Source organism: Pollachius pollachius (genome assembly GCF_949987615.1).
Source record: "Pollachius pollachius genome assembly, chromosome: 1".
Taxonomy (NCBI): Eukaryota; Metazoa; Chordata; class Actinopteri; order Gadiformes; family Gadidae; genus Pollachius; species Pollachius pollachius.
Genome location: NC_136934.1, coordinates 50,816,159 through 50,844,079, shown reverse-complemented (window position 1 = coordinate 50,844,079; position 27,921 = coordinate 50,816,159). Strand labels below are relative to the sequence as shown.

General features: G+C 45.2%; 5 protein-coding genes across 7 annotated transcripts in view; all 5 read left to right on the top strand.

Annotated features, from left to right (window-relative positions):
* Window positions 1-27,921, top strand: part of LOC307072613 (single-strand DNA endonuclease ASTE1-like) — a 38,068-nt gene that overhangs the window by 6,932 nt on the left and 3,215 nt on the right. The window lies entirely within an intron of this gene.
* Window positions 714-6,061, top strand: LOC307072664 (myeloid cell surface antigen CD33-like). The gene is made up of 5 exons (XM_079732055.1): window positions 714-837; window positions 1,372-1,722; window positions 2,093-2,359; window positions 4,955-5,221; window positions 5,861-6,061. The coding sequence occupies exons 1-4, from the start codon at window positions 792-794 to the stop codon at window positions 5,071-5,073; spliced, it is 783 nt and encodes a 260-aa protein (XP_079588181.1). The 5' UTR covers window positions 714-791; the 3' UTR covers window positions 5,074-5,221; window positions 5,861-6,061.
* On the top strand, window positions 7,669-13,082 carry LOC307072631 (sialic acid-binding Ig-like lectin 10). Of its 2 annotated transcripts, XM_079732011.1 has the most exons (7): window positions 7,669-7,730; window positions 8,292-8,642; window positions 9,013-9,279; window positions 9,778-9,880; window positions 10,224-10,272; window positions 10,411-10,493; window positions 11,553-13,082. In XM_079732011.1, the coding sequence occupies exons 1-7, from the start codon at window positions 7,685-7,687 to the stop codon at window positions 11,602-11,604; spliced, it is 951 nt and encodes a 316-aa protein (XP_079588137.1). In that variant the 5' UTR covers window positions 7,669-7,684; the 3' UTR covers window positions 11,605-13,082. The 2 variants fall into 2 exon arrangements, with proteins under 2 accessions (XP_079588137.1, XP_079588138.1); XM_079732012.1 differs by lacking the exons at window positions 10,224-10,272; window positions 10,411-10,493.
* LOC307091927 (single-strand DNA endonuclease ASTE1-like) lies at window positions 21,472-21,768 on the top strand (the record flags this gene model as incomplete). The annotated part of the gene is made up of 1 exon (XM_079758773.1): window positions 21,472-21,768. One exon carries the CDS (start codon window positions 21,472-21,474, stop codon window positions 21,766-21,768), a length of 297 nt encoding a protein of 98 aa, XP_079614899.1.
* Window positions 24,577-27,788, top strand: LOC307072600 (single-strand DNA endonuclease ASTE1-like; the record flags this gene model as incomplete). Of its 2 annotated transcripts, none has more annotated exons than XM_079731968.1 (4): window positions 24,577-26,051; window positions 26,457-26,661; window positions 26,799-26,943; window positions 27,419-27,788. In XM_079731968.1, the coding sequence occupies exons 1-4, from the start codon at window positions 24,807-24,809 to the stop codon at window positions 27,786-27,788; spliced, it is 1,965 nt and encodes a 654-aa protein (XP_079588094.1). In that variant the 5' UTR covers window positions 24,577-24,806. The 2 variants fall into 2 exon arrangements, with proteins under 2 accessions (XP_079588094.1, XP_079588095.1); XM_079731969.1 differs by having other exon boundaries at window positions 26,799-26,955; window positions 27,419-27,553.

Here is a 27,921-nt window from a genome sequence, read left to right as displayed (position 1 = left end):
TTATCCAAAGCGACTTACATCGGTTAATATACACATTGACGGCAGAGTCAACCATGCAAGGCGACAGCCAGCTCGTCAGGAGCAGTTAGTGTTAAGAGTCTTGCTCAGGGACACATCAACAATCAGCTAGGAGGGGAGGAACTGCTCTACCTCCTGAGCTAAGCCGACCCGGGTTGAAACAACTGAGGCATTTTGCTGAGTTGTAGAGCAGATGTCAATGTTCACGTTACCCTATTAGTCATGTTGACTAATAATGGCTAATCAATAATCCATATACACTGGAGATACTCCACCTCTGACCGATGTTGGGCGAGTACATTGTGGCCCATCGTGCATCCCTAACTTATAGTCTCTAAATGTAATGAATCCTCCTGTTTATGAAGTTATCCCAGATTTAAATAAGGGCATAACGGTTGTTCAATATAATAATCGAAAGTCAAACTGTACTTCAAATGATGTTTTTTACGATCGGGTCCAAGATGTAGATTATTCCAAAGCAAAGGGACCACTTCTATAAAACACGTTGATAATGGGTCTATAGGGACGATCTACTGGGCCAATATCAACTGAACTGCTGATTGGATGTCATGTCAATGAGAGAGGGAGAAGGGAAGCTAATATATGGTATTTAAAGCATTGTGAAGGGAGGTTATTGGCTATTGCAGAGAATATCTAAAAGGAGGAAGCTACATGTGAAGACTATTACTGTAGCCTTTCACAATCAGCCAATCAGCCCTCCCCCTGTCCAAGTGGCGTTAACAACCAGACACAGAGAGGCAGCTACGGAGCAGATGAAGATGAATCCATGGACCCTCTCTGTGCTCCTGCTGCTAGCTGGTAAGCTGTAATGCTACTTCTGTTTACTACCGGGAACGTGTCAGTACACAAACTGGATCCAGCTGGCCTATTGGCTCAACCTAGAGCTCTTTTTAGAGTCTAATGGGACCTCAACTCTACCACTAGACACAGATAAAGAAGGACACTTTGATCAGTTTATCGTTCCATATGTTGTCATAATAGCAGTGATGATAATGATAATGCATTGTTTCTTAATGGGCCACACCAAAAAAGCTTTCATAACAAAAGAAAAAAACTTGATATCTAGTAGTCTGAAGTTTGACACGATATATAATATAATTTACAATGCTTTATGACATGATATCAAATATTATATAATATGATACAAAAACCAAACAAATTACAATATCAAAGTCACACCCTGACCTTCTCAGAGCGTCTTCACCATCAACCAGTCGCTCTCATTCTCACCATGACGGTGAAAAGCTCACCTTGGAGAGAGCATGACCTCATGTGAGACCCTCCCTTAGAACCGGGCTCCCTGTTGTGACCCCGACTGTCTGCTTCCTCCAGGGCCGCTGGGGGCGGACCCTGGCTGGCACGTGGAGTACCCTGACTCCTTCTGCGTGGTGGAGGGCTCCAACGCCACCATCCCCTGCAGCTTCACCCACCCCGCGGGGCTCCGGGTGGAGCGGGTGGTCTGGTGCCCCAATCACGAGATCTGCCACCTCACCACGCCCTACGTGTACGACAGCAGCAACGTCCGGGCCGACAGCAGGTTCCAGTACCTGGGGGACCTCATCGGGAACTGCACCTTAAAGATCATCAAGACGGTGAAACAGGACGCTGCAACGTACCGCTTCCGCTTCGAGACCAACGGCGATAAGTACACCGGACAGAAAGGAGTCAGAGTCACTGTCACTGGTAACTGTTAATTATGGTACTGTTACTAGTCAGTGTAACTTCTCGTACTGTTACTAGTCAGTATTACTTCCACTACTGTCCCATTATATTCAGACTATAGGAATAGACTAGACTTGGTTCCCATTGGGGAGGGATTAGCAGCTTCCTGTAGTCAACCTTGAGCAAGATGTCCTCACCCACCTGCTCCTCATGAGATGTTTCTGGATGTCCTGGACGACGCTTTGGATCAAATTTATTTTAATAATTCCTTGTATCTGCAAACTGACAGTGGTAAATAGTCAATGATAAGTGATGACCACTTCAACTGAAGGGTAAATGCTGTCATTCTGTCCAGTTGTAAAGAACGTCCGTCTCACTGTGTCTTCAACAGATGGAGAGGATGTGAAGGTCAGAAGCTCCGTCACTGACAATGTGGTGAAAGAGGGCGGTCAGGTCACACTCACCTGTACCTCAGCCTGCTCCTTCCACCGATTGGACGTCCACTGGTATAGAAATGGCCAAGCCCTATCAGAGACAGGCCGCGCCCTCCACCTCAGCTGTCTGACCAATGACGACACAGGGGATTACACCTGCTCTCTGGACTCCAGTGGGCGGAAAACTTCTGCGCCTTGGAGTCTGGTCGTGGTGGAAGATGAAGGTGAGCCCCTCTGTGTTCACTAATGCACATGAGGGTGGTCCCTCATCTAATGTAATATAGTGTATTATAGTCTAACATAATCTATTCTAATAAAGTCTATTAAAGTCTAACATTATCTAATATAGTCTATTATAGTCCGACATTATTTAATTTATTAAAATATATTATGTCTAACATTATCTAATCTAATATAGCCTATTATAGTCTAACATTATATTATCTTTTAAGGTATATTATAGTTTAACATTATCCAATTGAATACTTAAGATTTACTCGCCGAAGGTCTTGGAGCCAGAGGTGAATAATTGTTTTGTTGTATATTACACGTGAACACTCCAAAAAATAAACAAGATAACCCTTTTTGCCGGGATTTCTTTATTTTTATTAGAGGCATATTTGCTTTTTATCAGCGTGACGAGACGACCGTCACACACTCTGAAAACAATATCCCGAGTTTGAGATCTCAATCATGGGATATTGCCCAAAATCCCGAGAAAGCGAACCAATCAAATTAGGCCATATTAGGAGGTTCTAATTTAGCATATACTAAAGCCTATTATATTCTAACATTATCTAATCTAATATAGTATATTATAGTCTAAAATAATCTAATCTAATCTAGTATATTATAGTCTGACATTATCTAATCTAATGTAGTATATTAGTCTCGTACTGTTACTAGTCAGTGTTACTTACAGTACTGTCACTAGTCAGTTTTACTTCTAGATCTGACACTCGTGTTCGGGCGCGTCGTTAGACCTGGGCATTCGAGGCTATAGCCCCGGATCTTTTGGGAATAGCCCCGGATCGCTGTGCCGTCAAAAAAAAGATAATAATAATAATGAGGAAAATAGCCCCGTAGAGTATACTTCTTTGTGGTTGCATTACCAGCAGCCATAGATGCAACATTGTAGCCAGTGAAAACTGCAAATTCTGACGTGTCCATATATGGGCAGATTTAGAATAATTTGTTGCAAAATGTTGCAAATTCAACGTCGGTATTGTTTCTTCTCTATGCATAGCGCATGTCGTCGATATTGCTGTTTCGTGCTGCTAGCCTTTTAGTGAAATCAGAGTGTTGAGAAGGACAGTAATAAAATATCTTTTGTAAGATGGATGTAAGAAGAGAGACCCGCAGTGAATTCAACCCGGTCCACTTGACATCGGGTAGGTGCATGACAGTGGTACCGTAAAACTTCAATAGCCCGGGCTTTTATTTGTTTCAATCACTGAACTTTAGAACAAAACTCTTGCTCAGCAAAGATGAGAAATACTATCAATTTTTTTATTTAAAGCAGTATGAATATTGGTAACCTAGGTCGAATAACGCCTGCACGCATGCTAACACACACACGCACGCACACACGCACACACAATCACACACACACACGCACACACGAGCGCACCGTCCGGTAGCCTGAGCTGTGCATCCACAACCTCTCACTCACTCTACACACGCAACAAATACAATCTGTCAACGTCGCAACCAATTCGATTTTGTCTAGAGGGGGGTAACTGAGCGCCCCCTCCTAAAGTGGTACAGCCCAGGTCGGCCTTGAACTGCGATTGGTCAGAAAGACGTAACAGCTAATGACAACATTGAACTCTCGTGCTGTCTCGAACAGAGTGACACACACACACACACACACACACACACACACACACACACACACACACACACACACACACACACACACACACACACACACACATTTAAGGAGTTTTTCACCCGCTCCGTATCCAGCTTGTTCCACGCTTTAAGCACCCAGGCTACTAGTATGCGGCGAGCTGGGGCTCTCATGTTCCCCCCTGCGGTGTATTCCTTGTCCGCATCCCCTGCCATCCTGTTGTCATACGATTCATGCAGACTGGCTTTGAACGGCTGATTCCATGGATGTTCTTTGCGTGTGCCGTGTTTTCCCGCCGATGTGGGGATAGCATATGGTTATGCTTTTGAGAGCTTAAATAAATGGACTATATAAGTTGACTATGAACAATTATTGAAGTTTAACATTTTGTTCAGCAAATTTGACAACTGACAGATGCAATATTGTAGCCAGTGAAAACCGCAAAATTCTGACGTGTACATTTATGGGCAGATTTAGAATCATTTGTTGCAAAATGTTGCAATTGTATTCTCTATGCATAGCGCATCACGTCGATATTGCTGTTTAGTGCTGCTTGCACAGATTCAGGAGACCCGCAGTGAATTCAACCCGGTTTAATTCATTGGGTAGGCGCATGACAGTGTTTATTTGGCAACACGCTTTTCTAATGTCTCATTTTGGCTTCTGGTGTATGTGGTGCACTTTCCTATCCTTAACGTAAACATTAACCTACTCAGTAGGCCTGCCCCGACGTGAGTCAGACATGACGATTGGTCTTTCCTTTCCTTCTCAAACTACGTTACAATTGCATATTTCATCAGCCCGATTTTCAACTTTTCTCGGGGGAGAAAGCCCCGAACCCCCCTTTTAAAAGGGCTCTAACTTCTGGGCTTTAGCCCCGAATGTTTTCAATTGCTAGCGACGCTCATGCTCGTGTTAGCAAGGTGTCCAGTTGTAAAGAACGTCCGTCTCACTGTGTCTTCAACAGATGGAGAGGTTGTCAAGGTCAGAAGCTCCGTCACTGACAATGTGGTGAAAGAGGGCGCTCAGGTCACACTCACCTGTACTTCAAACTGCTCCTTCCACCAATTGGACGTCCACTGGTAGAGAAATGGCCACGCCCTATCAGAGACAGGCCCCGCCCTCCACCTCAGCTATCTGACCAATGACGACACAGGGACTTACACCTGCTCTCTGGACTCCAGTGGGCGGAAAACCTCTGCGCCTTGGAGTCTGGTCATGGTGGAAGATGAAGGTGAGCCCCTCTGTGTTCACTAATGCACATGAGGGTGGTCCCTCATCTAATGTAATATAGTGTATTATAGTCTGGCATTATCTAATCTAATATAGTGTATTATAGTCTAACATTATCTAATCTAATATAGTGTATTATAGTCTAACATTATCTAATCTAATAACGTCTATTAAAGTCTAACATTATCTAATGTAATATAGTGTATGATAGTCTGACATTATCTAATCTAATATAGTCTATTTTAGTCTAACACTATCTAATCTAATCTAGTATAGTTTTACATTATCTAATGTTAGGTACCGGTAGTCCACTATAGTCTAATATTATTCATTATAGTCTATGATAGTCTAACATTATCTAATGTAATATAGTCTATGATAGTCTTATATTTTCTCTTATAGTCTAGTATAGTCTAACACTATTTAATGTAATATAGTCTTGTATAATCTAACATTATCTATTATAGTCTAGTACAGTCTAACATTATCTGATATAGTCTATTACAGTCTAATATTATCTATTACAGTCTTGTATAGTCTAACATTATCTGATATAGTCTATGATACTCTAACATTATCTTTTACAGTCTAACCTAATGACCGCTCCATCCATGGATGAATTCCTCGTGTTGTTCTCCAGGATTCCACAGGTCCGTCCACCTGGAGGTTGCCGTGGTGAAGGGCGTGGTGTTGGCGGTTCTCCTTCTCCTCCTGGCTGGGGTTGTCTTTGCTAAATGGTGCTCAAACAAAACCAATCAAATCTAAAAAATCTCTTTGTCGATATGAAACATTGAAGTTGATTTGAAAAAACATATTTGCACACGTAAAGATTAAAGTAGAAATGTTCATGTTAATAAATGTGTTAAAGCTGATTGTATTTTAGAATAATTATTTTGTCATATTGGTGTGAATTCCATTGACGTCCCTGTGGGCTGTGGCTGACGGCTGGTCTCAGCAGCCTGACCTGGCCTGAGTCAGACTGAGAGACTCTGGGGCTGGTGGGGCTGCACACCTGTTGTGCCTTGGCAGGTCAATGCACACAGGTTAAACCAGCGGTCACCACACACACTCAGGAGATAACGTAGATAGCAGCATTGATCACCATCTTCATGTGTCATGGACTTGGGTCGGCCATCTTTAGGTACAGTGGGGCGGCCATCTTTAGGAGGAGTGAGGCGGCCATCGTTAGGCTGAGTTGGTCGGCCATCTTTAGGAGGAGTGTGGTGACTGTCTTTAGGAGGAGTGGTTCGGCCATCTTTAAGAGGAGTGGGGCGGCCATTTTTATGAGGAGTGGGTCGGCCATCTTTAGGAGGAGTGTGGCCCTACTCATTGAACTTGACTGGAATCTGCCCAATGAGTCTGACCTTTTGCCAAAGGCAGTGAGCTAGTCCCTTGGTTTGAGGAACTAGTCTGCAGGGAGGGATGTCTTATTTTGATTGGATCATTTAAATATTTAGCATCTCTCTGTCTTGTTGCTCCAAATTGCCCACCCTACCTTAACTCTGTTTCTATCACAGAATGAGGAAACACAAAAAAAAGAACCAGAGAATCAACAAACCTGAGAACCAGAGAAATCCACCAACGAAGACACAAACCACAACGCATAAATATAAATGAGCAGAGACACTGATTCTTATCACCGGAAGTCCCGCCCCTCTCTGCCCATTGGCCAACCCATGAACTAAGGCGGAGAGCGAGAGATAGTGTGAGATAAGCTCAGCAGCTCACCAACACTCATAGTTCCCTGTCTTTAGAGAACATTCGTAAACTAGCATCCACAATATCTTGTTTATAGGTCAGCGTTTGAATTCACACACTTTGTTGAGGGGTAATATATGGGGGTCACTGAGATACAACTATCATGAAGACATTTAGTTCTAGTTTATTCTGCCAGTTATTGTACTTTAGACATAGTCATTGTTCACGTTATACTGTCGTGTTGACTAATAAAAGTGGCTGATCAATAATCCATATACACTCATCGGTCACTCCACCTGTGACCGATGAGGGCCGCGTACATTGTGGCCCATCGTGCATCACTAACTTCTAGTCTCTAAATTTGATGAATCAAATAAAGACATAACGGTTGCTCATTATAATAACAGAAAGTCAAACTCTACTTCAAATTATGTTTTGTTACGATCTAAACCAAGTTGTAGATCAATCCAAAGCAAAGGGACTACTTCTATAAAACACGTTGATAATGGGTCTATAGGGACGTTCTACTGGGCCAATTTAAACTGAACTGCTGATTTAGATGTCATGTCAATGAGAGAGGGAGAAGGGAAACTATATATGGTACTTAAACATTGTGAAGGGAGGTTAGTGGCTATTGCAGAGATTATCTAAAAGGAGGAAGCTACATGTGAAGACTATTACTGTAGCCTTTCACAATCAGCCAATCAGCCCTCCCCCTGTCCAAGTGTCGTTAAAAACCAGACACAGAGAGGCAGCTACGGAGCAGATGAAGATGAATCCATGGACCCTCTCTGTGCTCCTGCTGCTAGCTGGTAAGCTGTAATGCTTCTTCTGTTTACTACCGGGAACGTGTCAGTACACAAACTGGATCCAGCTGGCCTATTGGCTCAACCTAGAGCTCTTTCTAGAGTCTAATGGGACCTCAACTCTACCACTAGACACAGACAAAGAATGACACTTTGATTAGTTTATCGTTCCATATGTTGTCATAATAATAATAGCAGTGATGATAATGATAATGCATTGTTTCTTAATGGGCCACACCAAAAAAGCTTTCATAACAGAAGAAAAAAACTTGATATCTAGTAGTCTGAAGTTTGACACGATATATAATATAATTTACAATGCTTTATGACATGATATCAAATATTATATAATATGATATCAAATAATATATAATATGATATAATACCAAACACATTTCAATATCAACGTCACACCCTGACCTTCTCAGAGCGTCTTCACCATCAACCAGTCGCTCTCATTCTCACCATGACGGTGAGAAGCTCACCTTGGAGAGAGCATGACCTCATGTGAGACCCTCCCTTAGAACCGGGCTCCCTGTTGTGACCCCGACTGTCTGCTTCCTCCAGGGCCGCTGGGGGCGGACCCAGGCTGGCAGGTGGAGTACCCTGACTCCTTCTGCGTGGTGGAGGGCTCCACCGCCACCATCCCCTGCAGCTTCACCCACCCCGCGGGGCAGCGGGTGGAGCGGGTGGTCTGGTGCCCCAATCACGAGATCTGCCACCTCACCACGCCCAACGTGTACAACAGCAGCAACGTCCGGGCCGACAGCAGGTTCCAGTACCTGGGGGACCTCGTCAGGAACTGCACCTTGAAGATCATCAAGACGGTGAAACAGGACGCTGCAACGTACCACTTCCGCTTCGAGGCCAACGGCGATAAGTACACCAAAAAGAAAGGAGTCGGAGTCACTGTCACTGGTAACTGTTATTTATGGTACTGTTACTAGTCAGTGTAACTTCTCGTACTGTTACTAGTCAGTATTACTTCCACTACTGTCCCATTATATTCAGACTATAGGAATAGAAAAGACTTTGTTCCCATTGGGGAGGGATTAGCAGCTTCCTGTAGTCAACCTTGAGCAAGATGTCCTCACCCACCTGCTCCTCATGAGATGTTTCTGGATGTCCTGGACGACGCTTTGGATCAAATTCATTTTAATAATTCCTTGTATCTGCAAACTGACAGTTGTAAATAGTCAATGATAAGTGATGACCACTTCAACTGAAGGGTAAATGCTGTCATTCTGTCCAGTTGTAAAGAACGTCCGTCTCACTGTGTCTTCAACAGATGGAGAGGATGTGAAGGTCAGAAGCTCCGTCACTGACAATGTGGTGAAAGAGGGCGGTCAGGTCACACTCACCTGTACCTCAGCCTGCTCCTTCCACCGATTGGACGTCCACTGGTATAGAAATGGCCACGCCCTATCAGAGACAGGCCCCGCCCTCCACCTCAGCTGTCTGACCAATAACAACACAGGGAATTACACCTGCTCTCTGGACTCCAGTGGGCGGAAAACTTCTGCGCCTTGGAGTCTGGTCGTGGTGGAAGATGAAGGTGAGCCCCTCTGTGTTCACTAATGCACCTGAGGGTGGTCCCTCATCTAATGTCATATAGTGTATTATAGTCTAACATAATCTAATCTAATAAAGTCTATTAAAGTCTAACATTATCTAATATAGTCTATTATAGTCCGACATTATTTAATTTATTAAAATATATTATAGTTTGACATTATCTCATCTAATATGCTGTATTATAGTCTGACATTATCTTATTTTATATTCTATATTATAGTCTGACATTGTCTAATCTAATATAGTCTCTTATGCTCTGACATTATCTAATTTAATCTAGTCTATTATAGTTTAAAATTATCTAATTGTACCAAAAAAATAATAATTCTATAGGTAATCTAATGTAATTGTTTTTGAAATGATGTCATCTAATCTAATTGAGCTGTATCTAAGACGTTACATAATTTAATCTTACTGTTAATAACAAAGTGATCTAAACAAATCTAATTGTATCTGACATAAATGTGTTGTTTTACAGGAAGACACAAGTGTGACAGTGACAGGAGCGTGACAGTGTCAGTGGTGTCGGTGCTGTTGGCTGTGATCCTTCTCCTCCTGGCTGGGCTGGTCTTCGCTAAAAGGTACTCAACGTATTTATCTCTAAGATGAGCGTAGATATAAATCTCTGTTCAACTTGGGGTAGGGAACGCAGCTAAGTGTGGAGCTCACCGGGACAGATTGCAATTACCACTTATTACCATAGGTGTCGCCAAAGAGAACAGAGAACAGAACTTCGAAACGTCCACTTTATTCTTGATGCTGATAATGAAGATGATAATGTTTGAAAGGCATCATTACCCTTGGCGACTAACCTCATATTAATCCATGGAAATACAACTGAAATCTCTGTTCTGAAATTTAAATTTGATAGTAAAATGGTGTTTTATTATTGGACATATCTGTAATCTCTTTTTTTTTATTAAGAAATAGGAGACATGCACAGAAAAAGGCATCAGAGGTGATTCAAAAACACGTAAGTAGTTCAACTCACTTTTAACTAAATGTGTGTGTGCATGTGTGTGTGTTTCTGTGTTTGTGTTTACCTGGGTTAATGGATGGACACACGTGTTTGTGTGAGTGTGTCTGTCTGACCGCCTGTGTGTCTGTCTAGGAGGTGGACCGTAAACAGGAAGCGGTGGGAGCCTCAGAGGAAGTCAGCTATGCAACCGTCCGCTTCAAAAGCAATTCCTCGAGGTAACCGTCTCCTGTTTCGATGTAACCTTCTGATGATGAAGAAGAGGGTAACGATGTTATTATTCATCACTAATAAGACGAGATGATGTCTTCTTTTATCAGTGAAACAGATTAGTACATGTTCATTCATGAAACCGGTGCCAAAACTAACTCCATTAAAACATTCCTAATGAAATGTTTCTAAAGCTTAACGGAACATTAGGGTCCCGGCGATCAAACCATCATTTCTTCTGGCTTTACCTCCGGTACAATAGCATTTTAAAAAATGGCTTGGTTGTATCAAATCTGCCCAAAAGCATTTAGCGTGGTGTTAGTAAAGTGTTTTTAAACGCCCTGTTTAGCTCAAGTTTGAACACTATGAGAATTTAAATAAATCATGACATGAGTTGTTTTGAGTTCTAGGATGGAGAGGGAGGTGGTTACGCACGGCAGCTTTTTTTAATCGAGGACAGATCTTAGCAGAAGAGTGTGATAGTGAGTGATTTTGTCCATGCGATGCGGCCGAGACCGAAGAGTTATGCTGTAATGGACGCAACATAAACCGCCTCCCAAACGAAGCTCTGCAAAACAACACACACACACATGTACACATACGCACACATGCTCACGCGCAAGCACACACAAACACACACACATATAAACACACACACGCATGCACACCGCATGCACACCACACACACATGCACACACACACACACACACACACACACACACACACACACACACACACACACACACACACACACACACACACACACACCTTCACCCTGGCATTCAAGATTACCTGAACTGGAATTCATGGGAGAGTTGATTTTTAAGAAACCCTTTGGCGTAGACTCGCAAAAAAAACGTAAGGTATTAAATTTGTTTTTCAAAATAAGTTTATTATTTGAGTGACTGACAGAATGGCATAGATGACTATGTTGAAATCAAAGTAACCATACTTAGATGTTTAAAACAAAAACAGTTTAACTGGTTCACTAGCTCAGTGGCACTTAAAGCCTACTAGTGAAACGATGAAGGGAATCTGAGTTTTGCTGGTCTGCTTCTGGGTGACAGGTCAGCCCCTGGACCGGAACATGAGATCGTCTACAGCGAGGTCGTTCGTTGAACCAAACTCAAGCAGCGACTCCTCTTCCTCCTCCAGTGATGAAGAGATAAGGGAACACTGACGTCATCATGTCTGTTGTCTGTCATTGGTTGAGTCTTGTTCTTTTCAGTTTCTGATTGTAACATTTCTGATGATTTCAGTGTTTTATGCATTTAAATTTTCTTTCATTGTCGTATGTTGTTGTTTATTCTGTGTTACGTTACACGTTTCGAGTTCGTATTAGGCATTTTAGAGCCCCCTGCAGGCCATTACTTGTATGCAGTCCTTTTGTAGTTTCTTAATGTGTTCATTCTCATTGGCTGACAAGAGTCACATTGTTTTAGTCACGTGATCGGTCATTATTTCGGCAGCCATTTTGATCTGTCTTTTGAGCCAGCGATCCACACGGTGATATCTTTCTTGTATCTCACGTCATCCATCCGTGTAAGCCTTGGAGAAGCTTTGTTTGTAAGTAACTTAATTCATCCATGTCTTATGTAATAATTTACGTTCATATTTCATTGTATTTCACAACTTATAAGTACATTTTTATAACCAATTTGCATATTGGTTCATTTCCAGTTTCACACTTCTAAACCTGCAACAACTCGTTCAACGACTATCAATAAATGGACATACAAGTGAATGTCGACAACATCCTTTACGGACTTCCATTATTGCTCCTGTCTTCAAGTTTTGTGGGGAAAAGTGTTTAGCTGTCTGGTGATGTGTGCATCGCTACGCGCTCAGGTGCCAGAACAGTGAAAAAACAGCATCACAGCGGGCTCTAAACAACGGATACCTACCGTGATCAAGAGAGACATTCTCCGTTAGCCGTTCCAGTGCATCAGTGTGATCTCACTACTCTAAGATGGAAGCTGCTTCACGAACGGAAGAACAAAAAGACACTACGTTAGCAGATGCTACAAAGTCTGTGTCTGGTGACTCCAGCTCAAGCTCAAGGTCTTCTTACGCTAGCCTAGCTGCAGCTAAAGCAAGGGCTAAAGTATCAGCTGCACGTGCCCGCATCACGTTTGTTCAAAAAGAAAATGATCTACTAATAGAAAAAGCTCGTATGGACGCTCATATGGACGCTGCTCTTGCTACCCTAAAGCTAGACAAAGAGATTGCATCAGCAGAAGCAGAAGCCGAAGCCCTTGAGTCAACTGCAGCAGAATTGGAGAGAGGCTCCAGAACTATAATTTCTCTTCCAACTCAATCTCCACGTGAAAGAACGTTTAACTACGTTGAGCGTCATTCAAATGCAGCCTCTGAGTCTACCCCCACTGACCCAACACGTCGGCTTCAACGACGTAACCCTGCTAACGTTAATAGCACAAGGCAATATAATCAAGACTCCTTCGATGGAGACCTCAACAGGTCTAGGCAACCTGCTTTAACCAACCAGGCACCAAGGCCTGCTCCTGATGATAAAGCTCACATCCCCTACCAAATGGGGACACATCAGCCACTCTCGTCCACTCACCCCAGACAGGCTCCTCATACTCACAATGGTGACCATACAGGGTTCGGTAAGGTAGCTCAATTCCTTGTTCGGCGTGAACTATTGAGCTCCAGTCTTACCAAATTCGATGATCAACCTGAGAGCTACCGGGCATGGAGGTCGAGCTTCCTAAACTCCATTAGAGGAACTGATCTCACCTCCAGCGAAGAGCTCGATCTGCTCACTAAATGGTTAGGCCCGCAGTCTTCAGCGCACATCAAGAGGATAAGAGCTGTCCACGTCAACGACTCAACTCAAGGCCTGAGAATGGCATGGTCTCGTCTTGAGGAGTGTTACGGCTCACCAGAGATGATCGAAAAGGCTCTCTTTGACCGAGTGGAGAAGTTTCCCAAAATCAACAACAGGGATTATCCTAAACTCAGAGAGCTTGGAGACCTGCTACAGGAGCTAGCATCGGCTAAGCGCGAGGGCTACTTACCTGGACTTGCTTGCTTGGACACAGCTAGAGGTCTGAACCCCATAGTGGAAAAATTACCATGGAACCTCCAAGAAAAGTGGATTTCTAAGGGGAGTAACTACAAGTTAGAGCACAACGTGCTCTTCCCACCTTTCACCTACTTTGCTGACTTCGTCTCCAGAGAGGCCTACATCCGCAACGACCCAAGCTTCCTTTTTGCCAGTTCAGCTGCTACAACAACCAAGCCAGACGCTACAGATAAGAAGACAAGAAACTTCGTATCCACTCATATAACGGATGTCTCTCCGGTTTCTGACTCCGACACAACAGAGACTTCCAGTGCTAGGCCTGATGTCAGTTAACAGTGCCCCATCCACCAAAAGCCTCACCCCCTCAAACATTGTAGAGGCTTTCGATCCAAACATATCGAAGAACGCAAGGCATTTCTCAAAGAAGCTGGTATATGTTTTCGATGTTGTTCTTCAAGCAAACACGTTGCCAAAGATTGCAAAACAGAAGTGCACTGTAAGGAGTGCAACAGCGACAGGCATATATCGGCTCTTCACGCTGGGCCAGCTCCTTGGGCTAACCAGCCCCCTCAGGCAGAGAACGGCGGGGAGTCGGAACCTCCTCCTACAGTGAACTCCATGTGCACCGAGATCTGTGGCGGAAACAACGGACCTAGCTCCTGCTCTAAAATCTGCCTCATCACAGTGCATCCTAAGGGAGAACCAAACAGGTCAGTGAGACGCAAACGCCATTCTTGATGACCAGAGCAACCGGTCACTCGCCAGGCCAGAGTTCTTCAACCTCTTTAACCTTGAAAACTCAGAGGCTCCCTACACATTACGTACGTGTGCCGGTCTCACTGAAATGTCAGGTAGGAGAGGCAGAGGCTTTGTCGCACAACCTTTGGATGGAAATCTCAGTATAGATCTTCCGACAGTCATTGAATGCAACTACATTCCTGAAGACAGGTCCGAGATACCTACTCCAGAAGTAGCAAAATATCACACTCACCTCAATTCCATTGTTGAGCACATTCCTCCGCTTGACCCAGAGGCTCAGATCCTTCTTCTCCTTGGGCGTGATGTCCTACAGGCTCACAAGGTACGAGACCAGCGCAACGGACCTAATAACGCACCATATGCCCAACGCTTGGATCTTGGTTGGGTCATCATCGGTGAGGTCTGCCTAGGCACAGCTCACAAACCCAAAGATACAAGTGTGTTCCGCACTCACGTTCTGGAGAACGGCCGCCATTCACACTTCTCACCCTGTCCAAACCATCTCACAGTTAAGGAGAAACTCACTGTGAAGACCCAAAGCACCAACTGCCTCTGTGAACTGTCAAACTCACCACTGACTCGCGAAGCAGAGAGATGCGGTTATGATGACTCCTTGGGAAGCAAGATATTCCAACGCACCGAAGATGACAACAAGGTCGCTCCCTCCATTGAAGACAAGCTGTTCATCGAGTTAATGGATAAGGAGAGCTACATCGACGACGGTAACAGCTGGGTAGCCCCACTTCCGTTCCGCCCGTCAAGACCACGTCTGCCTAACAATAGAGAGCAAGCTCTGAATCGTTTCAACTCTCTTTGTCGCACGCTTGGAAGAAAGCCAGAGATGAAGGAACATTTTGTCACCTTCATGCAACGTATCTTCGATCAAGATCATGCAGAGTTCGCTCCTCCGTTGGCTAACAGAGAGGAGTGCTGGTACCTCCCCACATTCGGAGTGTATCACCCCCACAAACCAGGTCAAATCAGAGTTGTCTTCGACTCCAGCGCCAAACATCTTGGAGCGTCTCTGAACGACGTGTTGTTGACCGGACCAGATCTTAACAACAGTTTGCTGGGAGTTCTGATGCGTTTTCGATGTGAACAGGTTGCCTTCACCGCCGACATCGAACAGATGTTCCATAGTTTCATCGTGAGAGAAGATCACAGGAACTTTCTTAGGTTCCTATGGTTCAGGAACAACGACCCTACGGACGTGGTTGTAGAATACCGAATTCGGGTCCATGTGTTTGGCAACAGCCCGTCTCCAGCGGTAGCGACCTACGGCCTCAGACGAGCTGCTCTACACGGAGAAGAGGAGTTTGGTCACGCAGCGAAAAAGTTCGTACATAGAGAGTTCTATGTAGACGATGGCCTCAAATCTCTGCCCTCTGTGTCTCAAGCAATCGACCTACTTACTGCAGCACGAGGTATGCTAGCAATGTCCAACCTACGTCTCCACAAGATTGCCTCCAACTGTCCAGCAGTTATGCAAGCGTTTCCATCCTCTGAGTATGCCAAGGACTTGAAGGACCTCGACCTGGAAACTGACTCTCCACCGATGCAGCGCAGCCTGGGATTGAATTGGGACCTGAGCAGGGATACGTTCACTTTTCGGGTCGCCAACACCAATAGGCCCTTCACACGCAGAGGTGTGCTTGCTTGTGTGAACAGTCTGTTCGAATCACTTGGCCTGGTGGCACCGATCTCCATACAAGGAAAGCTCCTTCTGAGAGAACTCACCCACAACACCGTTGATTGGGACGAGCCGCTCCCTGTTGAAAAGGAAACAGAGTGGATTGATTGGAGGGATTCACTACAAGCCCTTGAAAGCTTTGAGACGCCTCGTTGCTACACAAGCACATCTGTTTCCAACGCCCAGCGCGTGGAGCTACACATCTTTTCAGACGCTTCCGTGAAGGCCATTGCTGCAGTAGCTTACCTCAAGGTGGTAGACGACAGCGGCGAGGTCCATGTAGGATTCGTCATAGGAAAGACAAAGTTAGCTCCGATGTCAGTCCATACAGTCCCGCGGCTTGAACTGGGAGCAGCAGTCCTGGCGGTTGAGATAGCAGAATTGGCTTCAAGAGAGTTGGATCTGAAGTTTGATGATATACGGTTCTATACAGACAGCAAGGTTGTGCTTGGGTACATTTACAACGCAACCCGCCGGTTCTACGTGTATGTCAGTAACAGGGTAGAACGCATCAGGAAGTTCTCAAGCCCCAACCAGTGGCACTACGTACCCACCGGCCAGAACCCAGCAGACGTAGCAACCAGACCAGTACATGCAGCACTGCTCACCAACACGAGCTGGTTAACCGGGCCTGACTTTCTGCTGCTACCGTCTAAAGAAGACATCCCACTGGAAACACCTTTCAGCCTTGTGGACCCAGACTCTGATGCAGAAGTGCGATCTCACCTCACCACATGCACCAGCCCTAACCTGGGCTCTCAGCGGTTTGAACGGTTTTCAACATGGCAGTCTCTCATTAGAGCCATAGCCACACTCATCCACATCACAGAGGTCATCGGATCCAGCACTACAACGGGAAACAAAGAATGTAAAGGCTGGCATCAATGTTCAAAAGCACACACATCCGACAATCTGTTGAAGGCAAAACAGGTCGTCATTCGATGTGTTCAAAAGGAAACCTATCGCACTGAGATGTCCTGTCTGCAGCAAGGGATAAGCATTCCTAACGACAGTCCACTGAGGAAGTTGGATCCTGTTCTCGATTGTGACGGACTCTTGAGAATCGGTGGCCGGCTTCAACGCTCAAGTCTTACCGCGGAGGAGAAACACCCTCTCATTGTCCCTGGTCGCAGCCACGTCGGCGCTCTACTTACCAGCTACTACCACAGGAGAGTCGAACACCAGGGCCGGATCTTCACGGAGGGAGCTATGCGTGCAGACGGCATTTGGATGGTCGGAGCCAAGAGGTGCATCGCAAAGCTTCTACACAAGTGTGTCACATGTAACAAGCTCAGAGGCAAAACAGCAGAGCAAAAGATGGCCGACCTCCCTCCAGACCGCCTAAGTACAGAGCCTCCTTTCACCAACGTAGGCATTGATGTTTTTGGTCCTTGGAGTATCTCTACTCGACGCACCCGTGGAGGCGCTGCCAACAGCAAAAGGTGGGCAGTTATCTTCACCTGTCTCAGTGTACGTGCTGTTCACATAGAGCTCATTGAAGCCATGGACACATCAAGCTTCATCAACGCTCTGCGTAGATTTCTTGCCATCCGGGGTCCTGTGAAGCTTATTCGTTCAGACTGTGGCACAAATTTCAAGGGAGCCTGTAAAGAGCTGCAAGTACTCTTGCAAGACGACCAGGAGCCCAACATCCCTAAGTTCCTCAGTGCAGAGGGTTGTACATGGATCTTTAACCCGCCTCATTCATCACACATGGGCGGTGTGTGGGAGAGGATGATTGGCATCTCAAGAAGGATTCTGGATTCCATGCTAAGTCAGACTCAACCTTCCCTACTCACCCACGAAGTTCTGTCTACTACGATGGCAGAGGTGTCCGCCATTATCAACGCCAGACCTCTGACGACCATCTCTACTGATGCAGACGCTCCGTTGCTTCTGACTCCCAACACGATTCTTACCCAGAAGGTTTGCCGTCCACATCCTCCTCCAGGCTGCTTCGTCGACGCAGACTTACACCGTCAGCAATGGAGAAGAGTCCAGCACTTGGCCAACACCTTTTGGGAAAGGTGGCGGCGTGAGTATGTCTCAACCCTCCAGAGTCGTTCTAAGTGGCAGAAGAGCCAGCCCAACATCAAGGAGGGAGACTTAGTGCTTCTTCGCGATACTCAGCTGAAGAGAAACCAGTGGCCCATGGCATTGGTGACTAAAACCTTCCCTGGAAGTGACGGAAAGATCAGGAAGTTGGAGCTCAAGATAACTAGAGGAGGCACTTCCAAGACCTTTCTTCGTCCTATCACTGAAGTGGTGGTGCTGACGACCCATTAGGGCCACACAGACTCTTCATTGACCCCTAGATGTTTAGTCATTTAAGGTGTTATTGTGTTCAATACCAGGCGGGGAGTGTTACGTTACACGTTTCGAGTTCGTATTAGGCATTTTAGAGCCCCCTGCAAGCCATTACTTGTATGCAGTCCTTTTGTAGTTTCTTAATATGTGTTCATTCTCATTGGCTGACAAGAGGCACATTGTTTTAGTCACGTGATCGGTCATTATTTCGCAGCCATTTTGATCTGTCTTTTGAGCCAGCGATCCACACGGTGAAACATATCTTTCTTGTATCTCACGTCATCCATCCGTGTAAGCCTTGGAGAAGCTTTGTTTGTAAGTAACTTAATTCATCCATGTCTTATGTAATAATTTACGTTCATATTTCATTGTATTTCACAACTTATAAGTACATTTTTATAACCAATTTGCATATTGGTTCATTTCCAGTTTCACACTTCTAAACCTGCAACAACTCGTTCAACGACTATCAATAAATGGACATACAAGTGAATGTCGACAACATCCTTTACGGACTTCCATTATTGCTCCTGTCTTCAAGTTTTGTGGGGAAAAGTGTTTAGCTGTCTGGTGATGTGTGCATCGCTACGCACTCAGGTGCCAGAACATTCTGAATATACTCATGGTTGTCTGAATAATGGTGAGGTTTGTAAAGACTGGATCATCTCCATTCTGGTCCTGATGACTAGGCTATGTTTCAAAAAAAATACTTCTCAATTTAGTTTCCTGATGGAATGGCCGCAGTCTTTCATGAGCCTTTTCTTACGTTAACTTACAGTATTTATGTAATCAAATCTTTACAGTCTATCGGTCATGAGGTCTTACAATAAGAACTGTCATGTTCTTATCATCAGTGGTTGCTGTGTTAAAGTGAAGCCATTTTAAATACTGATAAAGTTAATGGGGGCAGATAATTCCCCTCACCACTGTGGAGCTAATATAAGAAGGGGGAAGTAGAATTCACTGAAACTCAGCAGGAACTTTGTCTGCTGCCATGTGTGTCGAAGTCCTCTCTGCTCTGAATACTATTATAAAGATGGCAGAAGTCATATAGAATTGAACGAAAGTCTTTTTGTGAACCGTCTGTATAAAAGTACAGGTATTATTATTCGTTATGCATAACCCAATTTAGACATAGAACAAGCTTTTTTGGAAATGTATTCAACCTTTCAAGTATGCTATTAAACTATAAAAGTTGAATTATTACCTTATTCTGAGCATACAGTGTATTTTCATTAGGACACAGCTGTTAGTTAGCCTAATGATTTCTCAATGCAAATCAAACCAGCTAATCAGCTAACTGAAATAAAACCATGCCAATCTCTAGGTATAGTGAAGGGTATTTGATGACCTGGGACTATTTTAATTCCAATGGCTAAGGGGACTTAATCAGGATGCATAGTATCCTGGATCCATGAAATAATTGCCTTTTAAAAAATAAAATCTGCCTGCCTCTATGGAATTTACAATAGTGTTGTCTATACTTATGCACCCTGTAATTTTGAGGGAGAACATTTATTTATTTATGATACATTATTTATTCACAAAGCAAATTGGTGTCCTTAAAGGTTGGATTTTTCATCAATGGTTTAATTAAGGCATTAAGATCAATTTCCAAAAGATGATTTTGTATTCCTCTTTTTAGTCAACTTTAGCATGGGTGCCTAAAGTTATGCCTACCACTGTCTATATATACATATATATATGTATATGTAAATATATATTTATGTATATGTATGTATATGTATATATATGTATATGTGTATATATATATATATATATATATATATATATATATATATATATATATATATACACATATATATATATATATATATACACATATATATATATATATATATATATTGTTTTTACGATGCACTTATTTAATGTAATTCAAACTCAGAACATGTCAGCAGCTTGTCCGCTCTTTCCTCCGTGTTGTCCTAAAGTCTCCACCACGGTGTCCTGAGCTGCATGAGGAGGCTCCAATCGACTCCAAAGACGTCAAGTGCTCAGCTGCTGCATTGATCAACCTCAACGTACATTGATTCTCAAAATGAAGAGTTCTAAACTGTATTCAAAAAAACATAATATTTTTCTATAAAAATCATTAGAGCTGGCCCCTTTTGCTTACATTTACTGTACTTATTTCCACAATTAATAGAGTTAATTTCATATGAAATAGTCTTGAGCATCTTTAATTTATGTATGGAGGTAGACCATATTTAGCTTTTTTAAGATTCCTCATATGAGTACCTTTACACTTTATGGAGTTCATCCATACTTTGAACCAGAATTTAACTTATAACATTTGAGTGTTATAAGTTATTTAACATAAAGAAAATGTTCAGAAACTTTTTGCTTGTTTGTTCTCCATGCATCAAACATCTACTACATTGTTTAATTGCAATGTAGTATAGTACAGCTATAAGTGGGTAAAAAAATGCAAAGCAAACTAAAGGTAAATCAGTTAATATGTGGCTTCAGTGATTAAGTATAGTAATGTCAATTAACAGGGCAACCCTCACTATGGGAACGGGGTCCATTAAACTCTATCTCACCTAGGGCTACCTTCTGTTTTGTGGGATGATACATTAACAGGGGCGATTATGGCAACATCAATGTTTGCCTCAGGTGATGCTGATACGAGGAGAAAGGGTTGTGTTAACGTCAAGGTTAGCACAAGACTGCCTTGAAAATACATTGAGCTGTGAGAGGTCTAAGACTCCTGTCCCAACGCCAGTTGAATTCCATTATGCACTGAGAATCATATCTGTGGGGCAGTTCCACACCACACACTATTTATCCTCTGGAAATCTCACATAGCCTAATCCATAAAACAGTGTGACCGACGAGACTCAAATCATATACAAATATATGCCTCCTATATACTGATACTATAACATCGATACACTATGCACACCAGGTCATTACAGTGGATGTCATATCCTGTTGATGTCAGGAAAGTGAAACCTAGAGAACATAGAGAACAAAGCAGCCACTCCCAGTGAAGGTGTTTGCGTGTGTGTGTGTGTGTGTGTGTGTGTGTGTGTGTGTGTGTGTGTGTGTGTGTGTGAGTTAGTGTATCAAGGAGCTGGGATCCTCTTTGGGTAAGTTCAGTCACCATAGAACTATACCTTGACCTTTCAGAGTTCTAGTTCTGACCTACCTCCACACCATGGGGGTGAAGGGCTTGTGCTCGCTGCTGGAGGACTACAGCCAGATCTACCAGGACGTCCGCTTCAGGGACAGCAAGCTAGTGGTGGACGGCAGTAGCCTTGCCCACCTCCTCTACAACATGGCCAACCAGGACCAGAACCACGGCGGGGAGTACCTGGCCTTCCAGGCGGAGGTCCAGGCTTTCTTCAAGACTCTGGCCGACCGTGGAATCAAACCGTACGTGGTGATGGACGGAGGCTCGGGCAACAGTGACACCAAACTGGACACCCTCAAGAACCGGGTCAAACCCAGTTAGTCGGGACTCAGTTAAGACCAGTCTGGCCAGAGGCTACATCCCCTAAAAGCTATACAACACATCAAGCTTCTGAGCCCCCTTCAACATCGACCACCATCTGCTGCTCGTCCTCGCTTCATTGGTCAGGGACGACTACGTAAATCTGAATTTGATGTGACAAGTGACCAGGTTATTACAGTTGTTGGAGTTGATGAGGTCATATCATGTTGATGTCAGGAAATTGAAACCTAGAGAGAACTAAGGAGCCACTCCTAGTGCAGGTTTGTCCCTGTGTGTGTGTGTGTGTGTGTGTTTGTGTGGGTGTGTGCGTGTGTGTGTGTGTGTGTGTGTGTGCGGGCCAGAGGGAAGGTCCGTAGGGCCCAGGGCGCCGCTCTGACGGGCAAGAGGAGAGACATCCTTCCCAACCTCATCTTGTGGGTGTTCGAACAGACGCTGAGCGATATGGAGGTATCGCTGGTCAGGTGCTTTGGAGAGGCCGACTGGGCAGAACTGGGGAGGAAGCAGGAGAGGGAAGGGTGGTTGTGAGCAGGAAGGGGCAGAGGTCCAGGGGTGGGGGCAATAGTGCAGCTGTTAAATGAGGGTGTCGCCTTGCTGTGCCCTTTGATCTTGGTGTTTTGAGCTATGCTACTCGACATTTCACTTTCATTTTGCGAAGTCGGAACATTCCTGGCGGGCGTCGTTGTTGTAAAACTTGTCAAACGCGTGAGGAACTCCGACTTCCTGAAAACGTTGGCGTATGAATCTATTTTATAAAGCCTCTTAACAAATTGTGCGAATGCGTGGCGAAGACCTTTGACTATTCTGTGATATATAATGATACATCTTGCCAAAATACATTTCAACATTATATGAAATGTATTTCTAAGATGTAAATTAATAAAAATCTCTGATCTCAGATCTAAGAATCTCTCGCTCTGAGTCTAGGAGTGTCCAGGGGCCCCTGACGGGGTCCGGCCGTACCATGAAGAAATGTGACCGACAGGATTCATCCCTAATAAAGGCCCACTGTGTAGGGCTACTGATACTGTACACTCACACACATCAGTGCAGTAGGCTATACGCTTTCTGCTGCATTGCTTCATGGGACCAGGATATGGGGTTGATGATGTGATATCTTTGGAATGTCCCGAAGCGAAGCTTAGTGAGGGCTAGTGTAGGCTAGTTTGTAATTCACCTGTTGTGTATAAATACTGACTGAACAAAGGCTCTATGGAGGAATGCTGTTGCCCGACCGTCTCCTAAGCTATGCTACTCTACATTTTACTTTCATTTTCGATGTCGGGACATTCCTGGCGGGCGTCATTATTGTAAAACTTTTCAAATGTTTGACCTCCCCTGAACTCCTGAGGAAGTCCGACCTACCATGAAAACGTTGGCGTATGAATCAGGGGCGATTTCTCTAAAACTGCAAGGGAAGCTCGGCTTCCCCTAAATTTTTAAAAATGAAATGGTCGAATATATACTGTTGTGTTAACATTTCATTGACTAAAAATGTGTTAGAACACGTCCATCTCGAAGACGAGTTTGTTCAGAATCAGCTGCTTATCACAGGTCGACTGACTCGATATCCTTCTCATACATTCCCGTAGTTTCACAGTGCATTTGCCTGTTGAAGCTCAGCGTCAATCGAACTTCAATGGGGCTGCATCGACCAGCATCTTTTAGTGTCTAAAGTCGACGGTCATTAGATAATGCTGTGATTATGTCCCTCCCACGGACGCTCAGGGTCTCCGGGGGTGAATGGAGGAGTGGGCTGGCCGGGACGCTGGCCTTCTGCGTGATGATTGGAGAGTCTGCGAAAGACTTCAGTTGCCATTTGATTGACAACGATTTTGAACTATAAGACGTCGCCGGAGCTCTCTTTAGTCCTCAGTCACATCGCGGATTTTGCAAGCGAGTCGAAAGACAAACTGCAACCTTTTTCATGATATTTCCTTGGCGAAATTGCTAGACAATTTTCATCGTACATTTCAAACACTTATACACACAATTCCTTGTTTCAGTTTAACAGAATTCCCACATTTCCTTGTGGGAATTTCCCTCTGTTTAATATCATTTTGGTAGTTGGCTATCACTTTGATTCAGGGAGCTTGAGGTCCGTATTCAGATCAGGACTTGCAGGGTGACAGAGAAAAGCTGTGTGATTTCTTGGTGTTCCTTAAAGACATGGAGTTGGACAGTGCAATGCCTCAGCTTTACAAACTGTTCTCATTAGTGGCAACAATTGGAGCTACATCTGCAGGTGTAGAATGGAGCTTCTCCTGTTTAAAGCGGCTCAAGTCCTACACCCGTAACACATGGGCCAAGGCCGTTCAAGCAGCCTAGCTCTGCTGGCCATTAAGAGGAAAATCACTTGAAAAGACAGCTAGTTGGTATGAAAGGGTCACAGAGCATTTCCTTGAAAAGGAACAGAGAGCATAATTGACATATAAATAATTTGCAATTCAAATGATGTAGGCCGAAAATGAGTTTCCTCTCTTTGAAAGACAAGCAGACGCCACTGGTATGAATCTATTCATACAGCCTCTCAACCACAATGAGTGACTGCGTGGCCTTTGACTATTTAATGATATATCTTGCCAAAATACATTTCAACATAATCTAAAATGTATTTCTAAGATGTAAATTAATAAAATTACTATTTACAATTACAATCTGAGTTTAGGAGTGTCCAGGGGCCCCTGAAGGGGTCCGGCCATACCATGAAGAAGTCTGACCAACGGGATTCATTCCCTAATTTAGGCCCACCTTTTTGGGATACTGATACTGTACACTCACACACATCAGTACAGTAGGCTATACACTTTCTGATGCGTTGCTTCATCGGACCAGGAAGCAATGCGGAGTTGATGATATGATATGATATCTTGGAAATCTCCAGAAACTAAACTTACAGAGAACTCAGGAGCCACTCCCAGTGCAGGTTTGTGTTGGTGTATAAAGGAGCTGGGATCCTCTCTGGGTGAGTCCAGTCGCCCCAGAAGTTAGAACCTATCCAGTCATTGAAAGGTGAAGTTAGAATTGATCTGTCAGTCACAATGGGGGTGAAGGGCTTGTTTTCGCTGCTGAAGGACTACAGCCATATCTACCAGGACATCCACTTCAGGGACAGCAAACTGCTGGTGGACGGCACTAACCTGGCCTACGACCTCTATGACATGGCCAACCTGGACCAGAACCACGGCGGGGAGTACCTGGCCTACAAGGTCCAGGTCCAGGCTCTCTTCAAGGCTCTGGCCGACTGTGAAATCAAAGCATACGTTGTGATTGACGGAGGCTCAGGCACCAGTGACATCAAATTGAACACCAGGATGGACCGTCAAAGAGGCCATCTCCAGAAGATCCCTGCCGCTCTGAACGGCGAGAAAATGGGCATCTATCCCCCATCTATCATGACCGTTTTTGAACAGACGCTGAACAACATGAAGGTGCCGCTGGTCAAGTGCTTCGGAGAGGCCGACGGCCAGCTGGCTTCCCTGGCCAGCGAGTGGTCCTTCCCGGTGCTGTCCGGAGACACTGACTTCTACATCTATGCCCTACCGAAGGGGGTTCTGCCCCTACATAACTTCCAGTGGGACTCAGTTAGAAGAACTGGGGCCAGGAGTTACATCCCCTGCAAGCTATACACCACGTCCAGCTTCTGCACCTTCTTCAACATCAACGACCAGCTGCTGCCCGTCTTCGCCTCGTTGGCCTGGAACGACTACGTCAACCTCAAAGATGAGTCAAAAAGGTGGGCCAGGGGCAGTGCACCGGGAAGACCTTCAATGCCAAAAAGGGCCTCCCGCCTCGAGGGCCTCCTGCGTTGGCTGGGAGCCAGGAAAGACCAGACGACAGAAGACATCTTGACAGCAGCGATGGCCGACTTGAGTCAACAGGTGCGGACGGAGGCGCGGAGGGAGGTGCAGAAGTCCATGCTGGAGTACCGGCTCCCCAGCTCCTCTCTGCGGGGGTTCTTCAGTCAGGGCACTGTTCCGCCGCTGCCTGCTGAGTTGAGCTGGGTCCCTGCGTGGGTCTGTGCGTCCCTGGCCAGAGGAGACCTGGGAGCTGACATATTGATGCACAGACGGAAGATTCTGCGGATCCAGGTGGAACGCAACAACCTAGAGAGCTCCAACCTCACCTCGCGGCCCATCCGGCAGGTGTTGTACGGGGTGTTGCTGGCCCAGAGGGGGGGTGAGGTGGAGGAGGTGGACCGGGTCGGTCTGGAGCCCGTCAGTGTCAAGGTGCAACCGCTGGTCCAAGGAGACGCTCAGACGCTGAGGCTGGACTCTCTGCTCCAGGTAGGCCTCCCTGTAATACTCCTCACTCTAACTGATACTGTCAACTTGTTTGAGCACTACCTTGGTGTAATTAATATTTTTGTTTTATTACGTAATTCAGGGATAAGAAACAGTAAACTTTTAATGAACCCTATTTAAAAAAAATGCTTTGAGTTTTTTCCCACATTGTGGGGAAGTCTGCTGGCTCTCCCGCAAGAAGGACGGGTAGAACCAGCAGGCTCCGTAAACACCCGTTCAAACCTGTTTCAATAAGCAGAGGACAGCTGTGTCCCATCAACGTTCAATCAGCAGGGAAGCAGGTAACCCTGTCAGACAATGACAATTGCAGTGTTTAACCTATAGAGGGAGCCAGTGGAGTTCTGGGTTATCCTTTAAATGGACATGTGGTTGGTTTGCACTTCCCAGGCAGACCACGATGTGAGGCTGCAGGTGTTTCTGGAGACGCTGGGCGTGGAGGAAGAGACACTAGAGGGAGTTCCGGCTCACCTGTGCCTCCCAGTGGCTGTGACCCGCTACTGGTTGAGGAGGGCCAGCCCTGAGTCAAGACTCCTCAAAGCTCTGCTGATGGTCATGGTCCAAGGAGAACTGATGAGACAAAATGGGACAGCAGGTAGGTAGCACATGATGTGACTTTAATCTGCCTCACTCATTCGATTACTGACACCCTACCTGTGTGTGTGTGTGTGTGTGTGTGTGTGTGTGTGTGTGCCTGTGTGTGTGTGTGTGTGTGTGTGTGTTTGTTTGAAGGCTGGCAAGGGGATACCAATCACCTCTCTAAGCCTCTGGATGGTGTCGTGGCTCACAGCTTCAACCAATGGCAGGCCTGCCTGAAGGATGCCTCCCAGCTCAACCTGCTGCTCTGCAAGCCCCTCCCTGAACCAAACTTCGCCTGGTGAGACACCCAGTCAGTACTGTCTCCATAGCAACACCATTAACCAGACAGTACTGTTTCCATAGTAACTGCATCAACCAGTCAGTACTGTTTCCAGAGCAACACCATGACCCAGACAGTACTGTTTCCATAGCAACAACATCAACCAGCAGTACTGTTTCCATCGTAACACCATCTTCCAGACAGTACTGATTCAACAGCAACACCATCACCTAGTCAGTACTGTTTGCATAGCAAAAGCATAACTAGTCATTACTGTTTCCATAGTTAGACCAGCATATAAAGTCTGAAGTAACTTTTAATAACAGGAATCACAAGTTAATCACAAGACTGATATTTTAACAGTGATACACTGAGAAATTTTAACGCCTAAACCTTTGTGACATAGAAAGATGAGGGGGTGGGAGGGGGGGTCAAGAGAATGTAGTTTTAAGATAAGATAAGTGCTTCATTAATCCCAGACGGGTTGGTCCAGGTTGTACCAGGGCAGGCTGGTGCACCGGCGGCAGAAGGAGCTCCAGGAGAGAGAACCAGAGGAGATCGTACAGGACGACCAGTTCAGCAGACTGTACAGGAGGCTCCTGGGAGCAGTGACCCAGACAGACCCCGAGGCCAACAGGAGAGCTGGGGGGCCTGAGGCCCAGCTGAGGGCCAGCATGGAGCGCCTCGACACCCTTCACCTCAACACCCTGGACGGGGAGGAGCTGGGCGGGGCTGAAGGCCTGGATCAGGGCTCTGATAGGCCTAGGGTGACGGTTAGAACACGCTACAGAACCAATGACAGGAAGGACCGGTCCAGAAACCCAGAACTGGGGAGGAAGCAGGAGAGGGAGGGGTGGTTGTGAGCAGGAAGGGGGGGGGGGCAATAGGGGAGCTGCTAGATCAGGGTGTCACCTCGCTGTGCACTTTGAATCTTGGTGTTTCGGCGTATCTTGAGCTACGCTACTCGACATTTCACTTTCATTTCACGATGTCGGG

What these genes read in the sequence shown, in the direction of transcription:
- LOC307072631 (XM_079732011.1), top strand. Translation starts at nt 7,685, where the DNA reads ATGAAGATGAATCCATGGACCCTCTCTGTGCTCCTGCTGCTAGCTG. An exon ending in AGTCGGAGTCACTGTCACTG is followed by an intron (nt 8,643 to 9,012) that starts GTAACTGTTATT and finishes TGTCTTCAACAG; the next exon opens with ATGGAGAGGATGTGAAGGTC. An exon ending in GGGCTGGTCTTCGCTAAAAG is followed by an intron (nt 9,881 to 10,223) that starts GTACTCAACGTA and finishes TTTTTTATTAAG; the next exon opens with AAATAGGAGACATGCACAGA.
- LOC307072664 (XM_079732055.1), top strand. Translation starts at nt 792, where the DNA reads ATGAAGATGAATCCATGGACCCTCTCTGTGCTCCTGCTGCTAGCTG. An exon ending in TGTGCTCCTGCTGCTAGCTG is followed by an intron (nt 838 to 1,371) that starts GTAAGCTGTAAT and finishes TGCTTCCTCCAG; the next exon opens with GGCCGCTGGGGGCGGACCCT. An exon ending in GGTCGTGGTGGAAGATGAAG is followed by an intron (nt 2,360 to 4,954) that starts GTGAGCCCCTCT and finishes TGTCTTCAACAG; the next exon opens with ATGGAGAGGTTGTCAAGGTC.